This window comes from Neophocaena asiaeorientalis, unplaced genomic scaffold, assembly GCF_003031525.2.
Source record: "Neophocaena asiaeorientalis asiaeorientalis breed wild unplaced genomic scaffold, Neophocaena_asiaeorientalis_V1.1 scaffold100, whole genome shotgun sequence".
Classification (NCBI taxonomy): domain Eukaryota; kingdom Metazoa; phylum Chordata; class Mammalia; order Artiodactyla; family Phocoenidae; genus Neophocaena; species Neophocaena asiaeorientalis.
In genome coordinates this window covers 1,053,200-1,068,483 of record NW_020173955.1, presented here as the reverse complement: position 1 = coordinate 1,068,483, position 15,284 = coordinate 1,053,200, and the positions used below count along the sequence as shown (strand labels likewise).

Below are 15,284 nucleotides of genomic sequence, written 5' to 3'. Positions count from 1 at the left end.
GCTTTCTGCACAAAGTAAGTTGGTTTCTCAGAAGCTCACCTTTGTAGAAATCAAGCCTATTTGGGTGAAAATTTTGAAGTAAGATATTCTTGTTTAAGACAAAAATATTCTTATTTAAGCCTGGAAGTGTATATGGGAAAATGCTGTTTTCTCTAGGTTGGTACAATTATGAAAAATATTTCCTCTTTTTGCCCTTTTCTCCTTTTTCTTCAAAATGTTTGCTCTATTTTGTAACTTTTCTACATGAATATGTGTAATAATAACATTTAACAAAATCAAATCCAGATACTACATCATGAAACTGGTTAATTGGTTAACAATATTTTAAGCTTTTGATAATATAGCAAATACTTTAATACTAGCCAATAAAAAACTTTAAATTGAATGATAAATAATACTTTAACCAATAGCTGAGGAAGCATGGAATTTAATTATAAGGTTACAAACATCAATAAACAGTGTTTGGGTACTCACTGCCTCTCTGCAGGTGGGGACTCGGGGTTGTTTTATGTCAGTGGCCCCATGGATGCCTGCTTCATGTCATCCCGTTCAAGATGAAGTAGGGACTGGTCCATAAAATAGTCTGTGATTCACGCTGTTACTTTTATCATCAATTAGCACCATATGGTCTTTGAAAACTAATAAACGTGGTGTGAGGAAAGAGAAAAGGGATCTTTTCAAACTATGGCATAAATGTCTGTCCTTCCAGGTGAGGCTCATTATGTAGGAGTGCTGAAACTGCAGGGAAGGCAAAGGGGAAAAAAGAGGTTGAGAACTGGCCCGTACTTGCTATAGTTCTTTTCTCCAATAGAATTCAGACTTTGTGATAGTTTTACTTTGAAAGCACGTCTTTACCCACTTTTAACACACCATTGTAAAGCAATTATACTCCAATAAACATGTTTTTAAAAAGTGGTGTTCTTTTAAGTGTGTATGCATTTTAATTTTCTTTAATGAAATTTGGTATGCTGCTAAGGGATATCTTTACACTTTTAGTTAAACCTGTAGTGAGTCTACTGTGAAATAATAGCCAAATGAAATGGTAGCCAAAAATGTTTTCAAATATCTAAGAATTCTGATTGAATACAGTTTATAGATCATTCACTTTAATGACCTAATAAAACATTTTTAAATATAAAAGATAATTTAGAGGATCAAGTGATAATGTAGCAGCAGAGAATCAAGAATTTACTCCTTATTCCCTCACTTCCCCACCTCTGAGGCTTCCATTTAAAAGCATTACTGCTAACTTTAGAGTGTAATTTAAGTTAGGTGGCTATAGGTTTAAAGCTAAGGAAAAACAAAAGACATGTGAATTCCCAGCAATCATCTGTCTAAGCAGGCAGTTGGAGATAAGAAAGAATGAACTGAAAAAGGGCAACAGATTCATTCCACAGGTGGTGTACGCAGCTGCAAGGACTCGGTGAGCCAAGCGCTTTTCAGAAACACAGAGAAATATTCAGCCTTGTCCACTCTCATTCCCTGCAAGGGGATAGACCTGGCAGCCTTAAAAAGGAAGAGTCCTGGAATCAGACCAGGCTCTTTTGTGTTTCCTGTTTGATTGAAGGCATTTTGAAAAAAAACAGAATCCTGAGATCAATTCACTTAAAAAAATTATGTACATAAACATATGAATACCATGCATTTTATACTGCCTGATGGATGCCAAACAATCCACCTCTGCCAACTAAATTGTCTTTGCAGATGTCTTGGAGCTACCTGTTTGTCTCCTCTCTTCTGATTTTCATAGTAAGATATTATTTCAAATAATTTTTCTTTTTGCTTATGAAGTAACAAGGCTAGGGTCACTGATCTGATACCACAGAACGATATGTTCATTCTTGGTTCCACACTGCACTTCTGGTTTCATAAAGAAGGCTGCACTTAGGCTTTGGTTTACAGAGTTCAGTTTACAGGTGTATCCTCCACTCTATTTTATTCCCATCCTCTGGCTTTCCACTGTTGTGTGCTTTGCTCAAGTGTGGTTAAATGGATGAGCTACTCACACAGGGCTTCACATGGATTATCTCAAAAGGCAGGCATCACATCTCATTTGTGGAATGAAAAAACTTCAGGAAAGATAGGGTTTACATCTTTCCTTTTTTTTTTTCTTTTGGACTTTAAGTGCAAAGACTTGAGTTAATCACCCTCCTCAGTTCAAGATGGTACATGATCATTCATCCATGCAAGGTCTTTTCTTGCTTCATTTTATCATTTTCTTCTTCTACTTTATTATTTTGCCCTTTCATCTCCAGCATCAGCAGCCACTCTGATATATTTAATATGTGCTTGGATATGCACAGACCCCCAAGTTTTTAATATAATATTGTTTTATGAATGTGTTTTAATTCTGTATTGTTCAATGGATCATTTCTGTTTATTGATTTTTTTTAATGCAGTGCTGTTTTTAAGTTCTTTCCATGTTCCTTTATGCACATGTAGCTAATTTCTTTGAACTGCTACATAAGGTTCCATAGCATGTGTCAGATACCTTTAATATGTCCATCCCCCTAGTGACAGGACACCTGGACTGCCTCTAACTCCCCTGTATCGCAAACAACCCTGTGATAAACATCTTTATACACATCTCCTTATGAACCTGTGCAGAGAGTAATTCCCGAGTCATAGGTTGCATGTGTGCATGTGAATGTGTGCAAGCACACACACACACACACACAATTAAATACTGCCAGAGTGCTCTCTAGAATACCTGTATCTATTTACCATCCCACCAGCAGCACACGAGGGTCCTTGTTTTCTCTTTGCCGAGAATGCCAAATCATTTTCCAGCTTTCTAATTTTTACAAATCTGTGTGTAGGTGGTATCTTAAAAAGTCTTAATATGCATTTCTGTGTTTACTGGTGACACTGAACTTCTCTTCAACCCTTCTTAGCCATTTGGGTTTCTACTTGTGAGAAATGGCTATTTTTACTCTTTGTCAATGTTTTTTTTTTTTTTCTCAGTCCAGATCTTTTTTATTTTATTGAAGTATAGTTGATTTACAATGTTGTATTAATTTCTGCTGTATAGCAAAGTGACTCAGTTATTCATATACATATTCTTTTTCATATTCTTTTCCATTATGGTTTATCACAGGATATTGAACATAGTTCCCTGTGCTATACATTAGGACCTTGTTGTTTATCTAGTCTATATATAATAGTTCGCATCTACTAATCCCAAACTCCCAACCCTTCCTTCCCCCATCTCCCCTCCCCCTTGGCAACCACAAGTCTGTTCTCTCTGTCTGTGAGTCTGTTTCTGTTTCATAGATAGTTCATTTGTCAATGTTTTGACAAAGATTCTTTACTTCACCAAACTTTAGTCAGGCTCCTGAACCTTCTCCTAGGCCCATCTCTTCTCTGCACTTCCTTGTGAAATCCAGCTTTAGCAAGAACCCCGCTAAGTCAGTTTAACCAGAACCCTCCACCCTCGATATCTGATCACCCTTGATATCTGATCAGGTTCCTCATCCTCTACCATCCCTCAGGTGATGTCTGATCACCCAGGTCTATCTTCAGCGAAAATCTTGTTAGTTTGATTTAGCCAGAATGCCGCTTACTGCTGATTTTCCTCTTAATAATTTTCCATTCACTGACCCCTCCACCCCTGCTCACTTACCCATGCTCTATTTGGAGTTGAGCCCAGTCTATCTCCCTTACTGTATAATTCCATTGCAGTGGTCCCTATACCACAAAGTAATCTGAACAGGGGAAGTTTAATATAAAGTATATTAACTGAAAGTGGGATTAACTACTAAGGAGTAAACAGAACTCTAAAGAATACAGGAATAGTCTATATGGGGAGCAGTACTTTCTAAGGCAGTGTTACTGAACTTTTTTCATTATTGCTCCCCTAAGGAGAATTTTTAGTCATTTTCCCCCCTTAATGCTCCCTTCCATGAAATTTTAACACTGCAGATATACTGTGTATCTGTTTATGTCCTGTGGCCTTTTTCAGGGCCATAAACCATTGTAATACTTAAGATTATTTCACACCTCCCCCACCCAAGAACCAGTTTTTACCCCCACTGAGAACACTTGCCCTAGGACTAAGGCCAAACACCCAAGGAAGGGACATATTTGGAAGAGCCCTTTCTCCCCTCAAGGCTGAGATTCTGATCTCACTGAAGAGGGTGTAGCTGTCATCCATTGGGTGGTAGAGAAATTCACTGAGTTGCTGCAAGTCAGGATGGGGAAGAAATCACCTCGCGGAGTGCCTGTGAGATGTGCTGGGTGGTTGAGTATGGTCGGGATTCTGGTACCCACTGGCTGCCATGCACTACAGGAGAAGGAAAACCACATCAGAACAAAGAAGAGAAGTACTTTCCTCCTGCAGTGGCCCTCCTGTGCTCTTTACTGACAAGGCATCATGCCAGCTGCAAAGGAGAAATATTCACAGGGTCCAACTCCAGCATCACAAAGGAGGGTAGTAAAGGATGGATTTGAGCTGAGAAGAAATAAACTGGTAACTGGAACATGCATCAAAAGAAATTCTTTTAAATTTAAGGTTCTAATTAAGTTCTGGCTAATCAAAGCTTTACAATGCCAACTCACCACACTGTGGTATATACACATCAAAAACATCTAGGAATTTGCAAAAATGCAGGGCATATCATCAGTAAAGCAATTTATTAATGTTATGTGTTGCCATTTACATGTAATGTTTATGTCTTTGGCCCGCTGTCAGTGAGATTTATACTTTGAGTTATTTTCTTGAGAATGAATGTGAGTGTCTGATTTGTCTGTATTCTTTCTCTAAACAATTCAGCCATAGACTGTTGACCAGCTGACACCAATCTTGTCTTTTTGATAGTAACATTTCTCAGGGTAATTCAATGAACATTTTGATTTACCAGTAAATCTTTTGTGAGGCTGATAAATATATCAGTTCATCAGGACCTCATTATTCTTGGGTGAACAGAAAATTGAGTTTCTGAATCACAAATCAAAGGTCTAAACCTGTGACGTAGAGCAGAGCAGATGTACAAATCATTGTACCACGGAAGCCTAGGTTGTCCAGTGAGACTTCCCCACTAACCATATACTGAGCTACCTAAAGGTAATCTGGGCAGCCAAGGGACAGAGCAAAGATAGCTAGTCAATGTCTTTGGCCTTGTTTGAAATTTGCCCCAGTGCTAATTGCTTATGTGAGCCTATAGCTGCATATCATATAGATGTCTCGATTCATACTTCTAGTTTAGATTTGGGAGTGAAATGGCTTCCTAAAACAGGGTATGTGAATCAAGCTCTCTGGAATTTAGTTTCATTACTTGTAACGTGAGAAAGTTGGTAAAGATTACATAAGTGGTATGTTGAATAAGCACAATTCTCTGACCTAATCGAAAAGCAACCTTATATATTTATTTTTGCCCCCACTGTTCCTTTACACATATATAAGGTCAGATTGTGAGGGGGAAGAGAGGTCATCTTTCTCTGCCCTAGGCTGAAAATTGTGGCAGGCCCTTAAATTTTCTGGCCACTCTGGCATCATAGACTTTCAACTTCAGTTATAAACAGTCCTGATACAGAAATTAGATAAGTGTAAGATATTAATCAAAACTCCAAAGCTGATGTTAAGAACACACCTTTTCCTCTCCGCAAGCCCAAGACATCTTCACTCTGAAAGCTTGCAGTGGGAAGGGGGAGGGATATTGGATGGCTCTTCCTCAAGCCTTCTTGTCAAGCAAATGGAAATATCATTACACTGTTCCTGAGATCCACTCTCCACTGTTTTCTACTTTCCTCTCTGCCCAGGAGGCTGGCCCTGCATGAATGCGTTCTCTTTCTCTTTGGCTTCCAGTTGGCTTTGGCCAATGGGGAGCCCTTGCAGAAGACCAGAGAAGGTAAAGGTATTCATCCCTTGGCTTTTTCCTAGTGAGACTGCCTTTGGTTGGCATGGGTCAAGGTCACTGCTCCTCTTACTGTGGTCTGCTCCTAATAACACTCCCTTTCCAGATGCTGAGAATCACTCCCTTAGGGTCCCAGGGTGTCAACCACTCTGTTTCTTTTAACCCCTAGTTCCCAGACTGTCCCTTGGGTTTACATTACACCCCCAACAACCTCCTTACAAATAGTCTCTTTGAAAAGAAGCTCTTCTCAACTTATCCTAATTTAAGTGTACCATCTGTTTCCTGTTGGGACCCTAACTGGAAAAAATTCACCAAAATTTGTATTGCATAGCAACACTTGAAGTTTAAAAAATCCGTTTTCTTAGATTAAGTAACACATCACAATACTCACTCTTAAAATCATTTGCCCCACAATATTATTATCCAAAGAACTTCAACAACTACTGTACTGTACTGGGCCAAGTCTAGGTTCAGAAAAGCCAGAGCTGGGGCTTCTAGTCTCTCCCAATTCATCTCTTTCCTTCTTGTTCAGGGCTCTCTTGCTGGTAATCTCTCCCACCGAAAGGAAAAATGGACCTAATTAGTTTCAATATCTTCATGAATTAGTCTAATATATTTCCAGGAAAATATGCATTTTAAAAGAGAACTCCAGGATAAAAAAATGAAGCTCTAATGACAGAAATTTCAGACTCTGCGACACCAGGAATGGGGAAGTATGTTTGACCTCATCTATTCTGAGCAAGATGAGGCCTAATTTTCCTACATCTTTGTTCTAAAACATGTCACACAGGGCTGAGTTTTAAAGTCCCTGCTGCAGTGTTTGTGCAACTGTTCAGGACTTTCCAGGGTATCAGTTATTCAAAAAAAATTTAGCCCAAGTCAAGGAGAGCTTAGCGTTTAGTTTTGAAAGTACAAGAAATACCTAAAGATTGTGGGTAATTGTCTTATAGTGTGCCTGAAAAATCACTAATGTTACCTCTCTTTTTACATCTTGCCTCTGATCAGCCTTGCAGCTTCAGCTACACTTAAATGAAAGAAATCAAGTAAACAACTTTTAGCAATCAGTGAACCTTAAAATTGCAGGTGATCTGTAGCAGGTTAAGCACACAGCAACACACATGCAATCATTCAAATTTTGTACCTGGCAAATGAGGCTAACAATTTATACCTTGATCTGACTTGATTATTTGAAAAAGCTGCTTTTCTGTGGCATAAATATAGATGCTAGTTCTGTCTTGCAGCCAAGTTTCTCACTAGAAAGCCACATTAATCTTATGATTCCCTTACAAAGAAACTAGTAGAAATGATTTCTTCTAAATTGTAAACTAATAAAAAGGTATCCATGAGTGCTTGTCAAGTTTAAAAATATTGTCTTTCTCCTTTTCCCCTCTGCATGAACTTAGTTGGCTTTGGTCCACACATATTTACTGCTTATTATGTGCCAGGCACTGTTTAATGCAAAAATACAGCGCTGAAGAAGGCAAACCAAGTCCCTGTCCAAGGTGGTTGCCCTCCAAGTAAGGGGGAGAGAGATAACAAACATTTAAACAAACAAATAATACAATTTCAGGAACTAAGGGCTATGAAGAAGACAAAATAGGGTAATATGGTCGATGGTACCTGGGGTGGGATGTGGCCGCGTGGTGACATCTGAGTTGAGATCTGAAGGCTGAGAAGGAGGCAGTAGTGCGACAATCTAGGGAAGAGCTCTGCTAGCAAAGAAACAGTAAGTGCAAAGGACCTGGGGTCGAAATGAGCCTGGTGTATCTGAGAGCAGAAAGGTGGGCAGTGTGGCTCTAGTAGAGTAAGAGGGAAGGCTTGGAAGATGAGGCTGAAGAGGGAGGCAGAGTCAGGTCAGAGTGATAGGAAGCTATTGGAGGATTTAAAGCAGGGAAGCTGGGAAGTAATAGGATCTAATTTATATTTTACAAAGAAAAGTCTGGCTGCTTTGTGGAGAATAGATTGTAGGAGGTCGGACATAGAAGCGGGAGACCGTGGAGGAGACAATGGCAGAAGTCCAATGACAGATGCTGGCAGCCAGGCTGAGGGTTTCAGCAGCAAGGCCACAGCTGGCCCACACAGTGCTTTTGTGACAATTAGAAAAAAGTCTCCCATTCCCTTTGGTGGTTCTGAATAGCAGATGGGTGATATATGGAGTGTGAAGAAAAGAGAGGAATCCAGAATGACTCAGGCTTGCACTGCCTAATTGGGTGGGTAATGGTAGAATCAGGTTTCTGTTCACTTTGAGGACCATGAAGTTTTTGCATCAAGTGGGTTTACCCAAGTCACAGCTGAAAACTTAGTAACATTTACCACACTGACACTGGCTTCCCCGCAGCACTGGAAGCCTTATGCTGATGTCATGGAGATAACATTGTGAGATATTCAACCAGCGTGTTTCCCGGTAAACCCAGTCCCCATGGATCCTCCACCCAATGAGTCAATGACATGCTTTGAGTCACGGGGAGGAAAAAACCCAGCCAAGAATGGGTAAGTCATCATTTACTTTGAGTTTCAAAATAGGATTGAAAAAAAAATTCATAGCAAGACAATAGTTTGAAATTAACTGCCTTTGATTCGTAAAAACCAGACTTTGTTGAAAGAAAAAAGAATGTATTTGCATACACAGATGAGGCAGAGCTTGGAGGGCTGCCCCTGAGGAGGTCACAGACAGTGCCAGGAAGAACACAGGATGTGATGTCAGAGCCGTTTTCCCATGACTGGAAAGGAAGATAAACGTTAAAGCAGCAGGCAGGAAGTTGTGAGAATCAGAGGGTGTGCGCACAGGGCTGCCCTAGATGAGGGGTGGAGGGGCCCTACGGCAGGAGGGATGTGTACCCTGCTTTTCCCTTTGGAACTAAGCCAACTACAGAGAAGCGGAAATGCCAGGGTTGGGCAACGAGGGGCCTTGAGAAGTGCTCCCAGTTCCCAGGCCTGTGCACAGTCTGCAGCAGAGCCCGTGGGAGAATGACGAAGGCTGACAGGATGAACGGGCTGGAGGAGGCCTGGCCTTGGGCCAAGAAGGTACAAGGTGTGCGGCCATTACCACTGAGGGCCGTGGTGGGGACCGTGGCTGTCAGTAGCTGGAATCAGTGTAGCCCAAAGGCCAGAGAAAACAATTTCCTCACCATGGCCTCGTGGTCAGGAAGGCCGGGCGGTTGGCAGACTTCCCCTGCACCTCCCCTGTAGCGTGCCTTTCACCTGGGCAATATTTTTGGAGAGGGAGCAGGGAGAGAAGAACCCTGCGATGAGGGAGAAACCCCGAAAGACTGAGTGATTTCCCAAGGGAGACTGGTTTAAACCTAAAGGAGATATCTTTTATTTGCAAGATCAAGTGTTTTCCACCTACATCAGCAATGGGGGCTTTTTAGCAAGAAGTCGTTATAGACAATAAAGTTACCATATATATTTTTGTAAATCTGATTTATTTAGTGTGTCCATTTCAAGACTCCTACATTAGGAAGGTCTGTATCTTTACTGAATGAAGAGAACTCAGCTTATGTACCTCAGCCTATGACGGAGGAGGGGAGGGGTGAGGGAGAGGGCAGGGCTTGATTCTGTCAACACTGGTTGCCTCCAGGGACAGTAGCTCCAGGACAGAGGAGAAAGACTTATTTTTCACTGTATACCTTTTGTAACTTTTGTATTTGTACCATGTGTAAGCATTAACTATTCAAAAAATAAAGTAAAATGGGAAAAAAATAAGTTTCTGAAATGAAAAAAACGCAGATGCACAGAATCTAATATTCGATGCTCGACAATTAACATTCAATACTTTTCATCTCACCAGGAACCTCTGAGCTATTTCTCCTTCTTGGTGCACCCTGGGTTTATTCCTTTCATTTGTGCTGGTGTTGGTTTTGTAAGCTCTCTTGCCACTCCAGCTTGCCCATGACCCATCTGTGCTTTGTACCCCAAACACAGCACATCCTGTGGGTAGACCGTCCATTATCCAGGGGAAAACAGTCCTACTGACCCAGTCAGTCTTACCTGCCGTCCTGGATTGAGGTGTGGAAAGGATTAACGAGGGGTAGATCTGGTTGTTTCCACCTCTTTGGCATCAAGTAGCAGTGGGGAATTAGCGGAAAGGACTTGAGTGCTGGAGTCAATCTCACTAGGACTTCCCTCTGCCAGCTACTAGCTTTAGGTCCTTGGGTGAGTCTTGAGTTTCTTCTTCTACACATTAGAGTTAATATAAGCCTCATTGGGTCAACCTAGCACAATGCTAGAACTGTTCTGATTACCCTCAATCCCCAGTCCAAGAGAAGAGAGATTAATTTTGATAAAATCTTACATCCAGCCAAACTCAGCGTGCCTCTTCTCCCTGTTTTCCTTGGTTTCTACCCAAGGCCTAAGCCCCTCCATTCATCTATCACATCCTTTACTCTCATTTACATCCTTCCCTATACTTTTACTCCCGTGACCCAATCTTCCTCTATTTCCTTCTTTTATTAAATGTGTTTTCATTTGCAAACAGGCAGCTCAAGTCTAACTGGTTTGAACATTAAGGGCATTTATTGACTCAAGGGGCTGAAAATTCAGCAGTGGCAAGGGCCTTGGGTTGGCTGCAGTTCAGAATTACTATGGTCTCTGTTTCTTTCCATCTCTCCACTCAACCAACCCTCAGCGTTGCTTTATTCTGGGACTGACTCCCCTAGTGTTTATAGGCTGGATGTCAGCAGCAATTGGGCCCACATACTTCCTCATTATGTCCAGAGGGACTGAGAGGGAGTGAGTCTATAAGCATCAAACAAAAATCGTAACCTTCCATTAATTGGAATAGCATGAACCAATCATGGTGACTAGGAGATAGCCATGTGCTACTTCACTAAGGTTTAAATTGTCCACCCTTGAGCCAATCAAGGGAGAGGGGATTACCATCATTAATTTAGACCAATGGTCCTCAACTGTGAGCAGTAACACCTCCTTAAGATTATTGAAACATGTTATGACTGGGGTATCACTGGCATTTAGTGGGTGGGAGCTAGGAGCTTCGAATGTCTTGCAATGTACAGGACAGTCCTGTACAATGAAGAATTGGCCTGCCTCAAATGCCAATACTGCCCCGCCAAGACATACTGGCTGAGACAATCAGGGCACATCACCCTGAAGTTGGGGGTTTACTTTCCTCTGAAGTGTGAAAATACATAAACCACACCAGGGTGAAGAGATACCTGAACAAAAATGACCAGATCACTCAGCTCCTTCCTCATCTTTATTGCCTCCCTTCTGTCTACTTAAATCCCTCTTGACAATATCATTTACTTCCTAGCCCCATTCTGTTGTACCTACCCAGGTAAACCCTATTGTGGCAGTGATTCTTAGTATCTCCCAAGGTCTGGACTCAAATTTTTAAATTTAAAATGTAACTGGTCACATGACCATCCATAATAAAGACTAAAATTTTCGGCCTCCTTGCAGCTAGATGTGTCAAAGGACCAAGCTATGGTCAATGGATTTAGGTAGAAGTGGCATATGCCCTTCTGCTGGTCCTGCCTTCTTCCTGCTGACCAAAATGCAAACAAAATGGATGGAGCTGGAGTAACCATGTTAGAACATGACATGGAAGCCAAACCCTGATGGCAAAGTAAGGCACTCGAAGGAATTTTGATTCCTGACACACTGGTGCTCTATTCTAGCCTTATTAGTCTACCTGGATTTTTATGTAAGAGGGCAATTGACTTCTTTCATGTTTTTTTTTTTCTGTCACTTGCAACCAAACATAACTATGTAACAATATTGGACCAATAACTGCCTCCCCACATCAATACTGGTGGTTCAAATGCTGATGGTCAGTCAAATCACATGACTAGGCAGATCGTTGCCAATATCTGGTATATTCTCCACCCTCACCTGGGTCCTCAGTGCTGCCCAGCAGTGTCTCCAATTCTCTCCAGTAGCCACTTCAAACCTCCTTCATGCTCCTCAAATTTTCATTCTTTCTTCTCCTATTTCCCTCTCTGCTTATTTCAGAGGGAAGATACAAGAAACCATTAGATAAGAACCTCCCCCCTCAGTTGCCCACCTCCAACATTGCTTATATCCACACCGTTGGTTTTTTTCCCTTTTCTCCAGTTACAACGAAATTAGCTTGTCTCAGGCTAATTCTTCCCATGTGCTACGGATCCAATCTCCTCCATCCTATGCTCTATCCATTATCCTCCTCCCCTCCTCCAAAGGCTCCTTCCTTTCAGCCTTCAAACATCCTTAAGTAGCTCTAATCTGCAAAGCAAACACACAAAAATCTTTCCTTCAACCTTGCATCTCTGTCCAGTTTTCTCCCTTCTCCTCCTCTCCCCTTCTTGCCTCTCCTCTATTCCCCATTTACTCCCTTCCCTCCCTTCTCTCCTTGGCTTCTCCCTCTCCATCTCCTCCCCTCCATAACCAAACTATCTGACTTTTCCAGGTCTCCACTTCTTCATCCTCAAACCTCTGAAGCTTGGCTTCTACTTCTCTCACTCCTTGAAAATGCAGTTGTCAAGGTCACAGACACCTTCCTTGTAGCTAAATCCAATGAATATTGCTCAACCCTTGACTTACTTTGCTCCTCAGTAATTTGACACTGAGACCAGCCCTCCTTAATGGGTTCTCTTCTCTTGACTTCCACGTCAGCGATCTCTTCTGGTTTTCTTTTTTTTTTCCTCTGACATCTCTCAGTCTTTCCTATGGGTTTCTCTTCTTCCACCCTACCCCTTCATGTTAATGTTCCATCTGGTTGGGTCACAGCTTCCTGGGAGGTCTTACTCATAGGACCTCAGGCTGATACTCTCCAAATCCATATCTCCAAGGTGGATCTTATTTTGGGTTTCAGAATCATACATTCAACTGCCAACAGAACAGCATCATGGATAGTTTATAGTATCTCAAACTACATTCATCTTCCTCCCCTTCCCTATAAACCTGCTCTTCTGTTATACTATACAGTGAATGAACTACCATCTATCTAGTTGCCCAAGCCAGAGTCATGGCTCCTCTTTCATCTGGTCAGTCATAAAGTCCTGCCAAGTCTACTCTTAAATACATTAAATGTTTAAGATACATCTGCCTCTCTCCATTCCCACCGCTACTTCCTGTATGCAGTTCCCCATCATCTCTCACCTGGGCTATTCTGCAACTTTTTGTCTCTCTGCATCCAGTCTTGCATACCTGTTCTCCACAGCAGTCAGAGAGAGTGATCTTTCAAAAGTGCAGTTCTGATCTCGTCATTCCCCGTCTCCCTATGGCTATCAGGATTGAGCTCAAGGACACCTTGGCTTTTCTTACAAAAGCCCTGTCTGATGTGTCTCCCGCCTGTATCTTTTCCTCCCCTTTTTTATACTTTCCACTTACCTACATTCAGTTTCAGTTCCTCAAATATGCACTGCTCTCTACTGGTGCTGAGCCTCTGCACAAGCTCATCCCTCGCTAGGAATCCTCTTCCCACTGCCTCCACTGCCACCTTCCCCTGTCCTCTTCCTTCAAGTCAGGCTTCTCTGACCTCCCAAGTCTGGTTCAGTGCCCTTCCTATGTGCTCTTAAACGATCTTTATTTCTGTCATGGCACTTACACATATTGTAATTGCTTACTTACTCGTTCCCTTTGACTAGATTTTCAGCATTGTGAGGGTAGGGACCATGTCTGTTTTATTCTTTGTAGTTTCAGTGCCTCTCACTTACTAGATGCTCAATATATTTTTGTTGACTAAATGAACCCAAAGTAGGTATTCAATACATGCTTCCCTTCCCAGTGGATAAACACGTCTGACTAGTCAGGTAATTAGAAGGTATTCAATGAAACAACTGCTCTCAGGGTGAGGGAAATGGAAGAATCCCTCTCCAGATATCTTATTTAATGTTGAAAAAAAAAAAACCCACTGAGTTCAATAGAGCACTGTAAATTGTGATGTTCATGTGGAGAAAAAGACCAAATTAAAATCAGCCCTTGGGGCTTCCCTGGTGGCGCAGCAGTTGAGAGTCCGCCTGCCGACGCAGGGGACATGGGTTCGTGCCCCAGTCTAGGAAGATGCCGCGGAGCGGCTGGGCCTGTGAGGCATGGCCACTGAGCCTGCACATCCAGAGCCTGTGCTCCGCAACGGGAGAAGCCACAACAGTGAGACGCCCGCGAACCGCTAAAAAAAAAAAAAAAAAATCAGCTCTTGCTTTCCAGTTTAAGTTGTCAACAGGCTTTCTTCTTTGAGGTTTCCCCATGACTCCCACAGAACAAGGAGAGAAAGGTATATCACAACTGTCAGCAAAGATTCTCATTACTTCCCTCTCCACTCAAGAATGAAGTTCCTCTCTCCTTTCTTGTGATCTCAAGGTTGCTAGAAAATTAAAAATAACTCTTCATCCTTCATGAAGGATGAAGGGTCCAGTTCTGCTCAAATATGCAATGAATATTTAACTGAAGGCTGACTCTATACAAGACACCCTCTTATTTGTCACACTCTCTTCAAGTTTTATGAAGGATTAAACTTTGTCTCCTGCAAGTATTTTATTCTCTTGCACAGACTTCCCTTCAAGAGGCCAGCCTGTACTCTATTGCCAAAGGCCCGCTAGCTTTTAAGAAGCAGAATGAAATCAGATAAATAGTTTCTGTCCCAGCCATACAGGTCCAAATCACATCACTCATTTAAGACACCAAAAAGAATTTTGCTCTGAGCTACTTTTCTAATCACATTGATCATGATGCATTGCACTACTTACTCTTTCTTATCCATTAATTCCAGTATATATTAGCCCCTGGTACCTGTTTGCTGGTCATAGAATAGTTTTTCTCCATGAGAAAACAATTGGTCCAGAAAGGAGATCAAATTTTGGATCAAACAGCAAACCAACTCCACTATCTCCAATTTCATTTAAAGAACTGATCTCTGGAATTTCAGAAAAGCATGGCATTACCTTGTTGGCACCCATCTAAGTTTAGTTTGCTTAGATACAATGCCAGAAAACACAAAGCAAATGCTGGCATTTCAGAAATGCTGTGTTGGCTGGAAATGAACCATGAAAACGGAAGCAAACGGAAGCAAATGAAAGAGGGTCTTAAAGTCAGTGTGTTCTTGCCAATCAGGAAGATGAAGTTGTCACTGCATAAGATTCCATTTTGTTTACTTATACCAAGTTCTCCAAATAAATATAGACTTCTATCACCTTTCCCCATAAAAGAGAAACTTAAAAAAAAAAGCCACAAAACAGATTTTCTGGAAATGTTCTCACTCAACGAGATGTGAGCTTCCCGTTGTGTGTAAATCTTCTCTAGTGAATGCTGGGTCTTATGGTTACAAGTGTACTTACAAATCAGACCAGGGGTATTTGGGAACCCAGAAGGTTAGTTGGTAGCTCAAAGTGTCAGCCATAATGAGCAATGAACATGACAAAAGTTAAATTAATGTAATATTCTCAGGCTAAAAATTTAAACTACTACGTTATATCAATTCTTTCACTCACGTCTCTC

The 15,284-nt window shown here is 41.5% G+C and overlaps 2 protein-coding genes across 10 annotated transcripts in view; both read right to left on the bottom strand.

Annotated features, from left to right (window-relative positions):
• Positions 1-1,071, bottom strand: part of VPS54 (VPS54 subunit of GARP complex) — a 132,782-nt gene extending 131,711 nt beyond the window's left edge. For 4 of the 8 annotated variants that reach the window (XR_003004234.1, XR_003004237.1, XR_003004236.1 and 1 more), the window contains exon 1: positions 475-958. The gene's annotated coding sequence lies outside the window, so the exon portion shown is untranslated. Of the gene's footprint in view, positions 1-474 lie in introns of all 8 variants that reach the window. The other 4 variants (XR_003004238.1, XM_024753047.1, XR_003004241.1 and 1 more) reach the window with 3 other exon arrangements.
• Positions 1,072-4,155: 3,084 nt separating this feature from the next.
• PELI1 (pellino E3 ubiquitin protein ligase 1) overlaps positions 4,156-15,284 on the bottom strand; it is a 67,420-nt gene continuing 56,291 nt past the window's right edge. Inside the window, exons 9-11 of one of the 2 annotated variants that reach the window (XR_003004242.1) lie at positions 12,393-12,677; positions 11,706-11,812; positions 4,156-4,282 (exon numbers count right to left, since the gene is read on the bottom strand). Coding sequence is in view for 1 of the 2 variants with exons in the window: in XM_024753060.1 (XP_024608828.1) it covers positions 12,666-12,677 (12 nt within the window). In the remaining variant the exon portion in view is untranslated. Of the gene's footprint in view, positions 4,283-11,705; positions 11,813-12,235; positions 12,678-15,284 lie in introns of those variants that run through there. The other variant, XM_024753060.1, reaches the window with a different exon arrangement.